The following is a 2,087-nucleotide window of genomic DNA, read 5'->3' on the forward strand; positions in this document are numbered from 1 at the left end:
GGCTAAAAGGTTAATGTAAGCATTCATCTGTAAGACGTATTTTTGTCTAATTCTGACGAATTCTGATTTTATCATTGATAGCTAAAGATTCTTTTGGATTTACGAACTTATTTATGAATAAAAGTAAATTCTAATATTTTTCTTCCCATTCTTATATATCTTAAGGGAGGTGGTTTCTACATATGTATACTTATAATTTGTTAATTAAACTTAGCTATCATATTAAAAAAAATTTGAAATGACATGATTAGAACATTATAAATAAAATAATGCAATAAATTGAAATAGTTTTCTGTAATTTTAGTTTCCAAAAATTTCCAAATTATAAAACAATAAAATAGTACTAAATTCTCTGTTTAGACTTTAAAAGTTAATAGTAAATATCAATAAACTTCCTGAACATGTCTAAAGTAAAGTTTATGAGACATCTAATAAAGAATTCTGCTACACAAGTGTTTGTATTTAAAGTAAGTTCCCGTAAGTTCCCACACTAAAAAAATTGATTTTGATTAAGATATATCAATTTCAAACTATTTCATACATATAAAGGTTGCTATAATTGCCTGTCCTGGGTTTGAGGATTTAATGAAAAAAAAATTAAGTAATATTCGTGAGCTAAAGTTTTATACACCATACGGTACACCGAGTGATACTTTTGTGGAGGGTGACTTGCACGGCTTGAGGTGTGTAATATTAGCACGTCATAATCGGAAAAATTTCATACGACCTGAAGCCGTTAATTCATGTGCAAATATTTGGGGACTCCAACAATTGGGCGTTACGCATGTGCTGTCAGTTTTTGCTGGTTGTTCACTTATGGAACGCATACAACCTGGAGATTTTGTGATACCAGATGACTTTATAGACCTAACTGGTTTACGGACGTCACTATATAGACCTCCTAAGCGGGATTGTCATGTAATGATGAAACCAGCTTTTTCAGAACTCTTGACCAAATTACTAATGGATGCAGCTGATGAACTGAGAATCGAAGTACATAAAGGTGGCTTAATAATGGCCAGTAAGGAAGCAATTTGCTATACGAATATGCAAAGTTCAATGTATAGAATAATGGGCGGGCATTTAGTCACACAGAACATAGTTCCGGAGGCGGTACTTTCAAAGGAAGCTGGTTTATTTTATTCACCATTTTCAATTGTTGTGAGTTATGATTCATGTTTCAAGACACGGTCAATTGACTTTCATCAAGTTGTTGACAAATATGTTCATAATTTAAAGCTAGTGACTGACATTTTCTCTTTAGCAATTGATAAAATTCAAAGAATAAATTGGACCTCGTCTATTATTCATTTTAGGGTAAAATATTTATTTTTATAAGTTTTGTTTAAATTTATTAATATCCGAAACTATTTGCAGAACATGTTGATGTTGAGTCGCCCAAAGCTTATAAGATTATATGACGCACGACTTATCATATCCAGAAGATTGATGAGTGGAGAAAGTTATAAAAAACGTAAGAAGACATAATAAAAGGGCGTAATAATTTCATTGCTGATAAGAAGAGAAGGAATTCATACTAAGTAAATCGAAAATATTTATAGAAAAAAGAATAAAGGAAACATACGAAGCATAGCTTATAGTATATTATCTAAATGAAGTACCTACTCAGATATACGAATGTATCTGAAAATTAATAAGTAGAAAAAATTTTTTAATACACGCGCGTAGATAACTTGCTAACGTAGAGAATATGGTTTTCACATTAGAATACATCTTTAAGGAAATTTAAGGTTTAAAGTTTTTGTTTAATTTTTGGTAAATTTGGAAAAGTAAATAAAAATTAATACATAAATATAAATAAATTTTGTTACATCAAAGGGTTCTAAAAAATTCAATCTGTTTAATAGATAAGTGAATTTGGATGACAAAGGATACGCATAGATCTCATAAATCCATAAAGATACCAGATAAGACTTCTTAAAGGTTATCCCTACAAATGACTTAAAAGGTGTTTCGTTAACGAATTTTTAAATAATTCAAACTAATATCAAAGTTGTTAGTTATAATACCAAAGATGTATTAAAATTTCTCTAACCTCAGGTTTCTTGCACTTCTTTTATCATTGC

At 29.6% G+C, this 2,087-nt stretch overlaps 1 protein-coding gene across 2 annotated transcripts; it reads left to right on the plus strand.

The window, feature by feature from the left end:
* The first annotated feature begins 299 nt into the window (after positions 1-299).
* On the plus strand, positions 300-1,769 carry LOC119689200 (S-methyl-5'-thioadenosine phosphorylase-like). Of its 2 annotated transcripts, none has more exons than XM_038103975.1 (3): positions 300-477; positions 550-1,317; positions 1,378-1,769. In XM_038103975.1, exons 2-3 carry the CDS (start codon positions 586-588, stop codon positions 1,486-1,488), a joined length of 843 nt encoding a protein of 280 aa, XP_037959903.1. In that variant the 5' UTR covers positions 300-477; positions 550-585; the 3' UTR covers positions 1,489-1,769. The 2 variants fall into 2 exon arrangements, with proteins under 2 accessions (XP_037959903.1, XP_037959902.1); XM_038103974.1 differs by having other exon boundaries at positions 300-467.
* Positions 1,770-2,087: the final 318 nt, after the last annotated feature.

This window comes from Teleopsis dalmanni, chromosome X (assembly GCF_002237135.1).
Source record: "Teleopsis dalmanni isolate 2A chromosome X, ASM223713v2, whole genome shotgun sequence".
Lineage (NCBI taxonomy): Eukaryota > Metazoa > Arthropoda > Insecta > Diptera > Diopsidae > Teleopsis > Teleopsis dalmanni.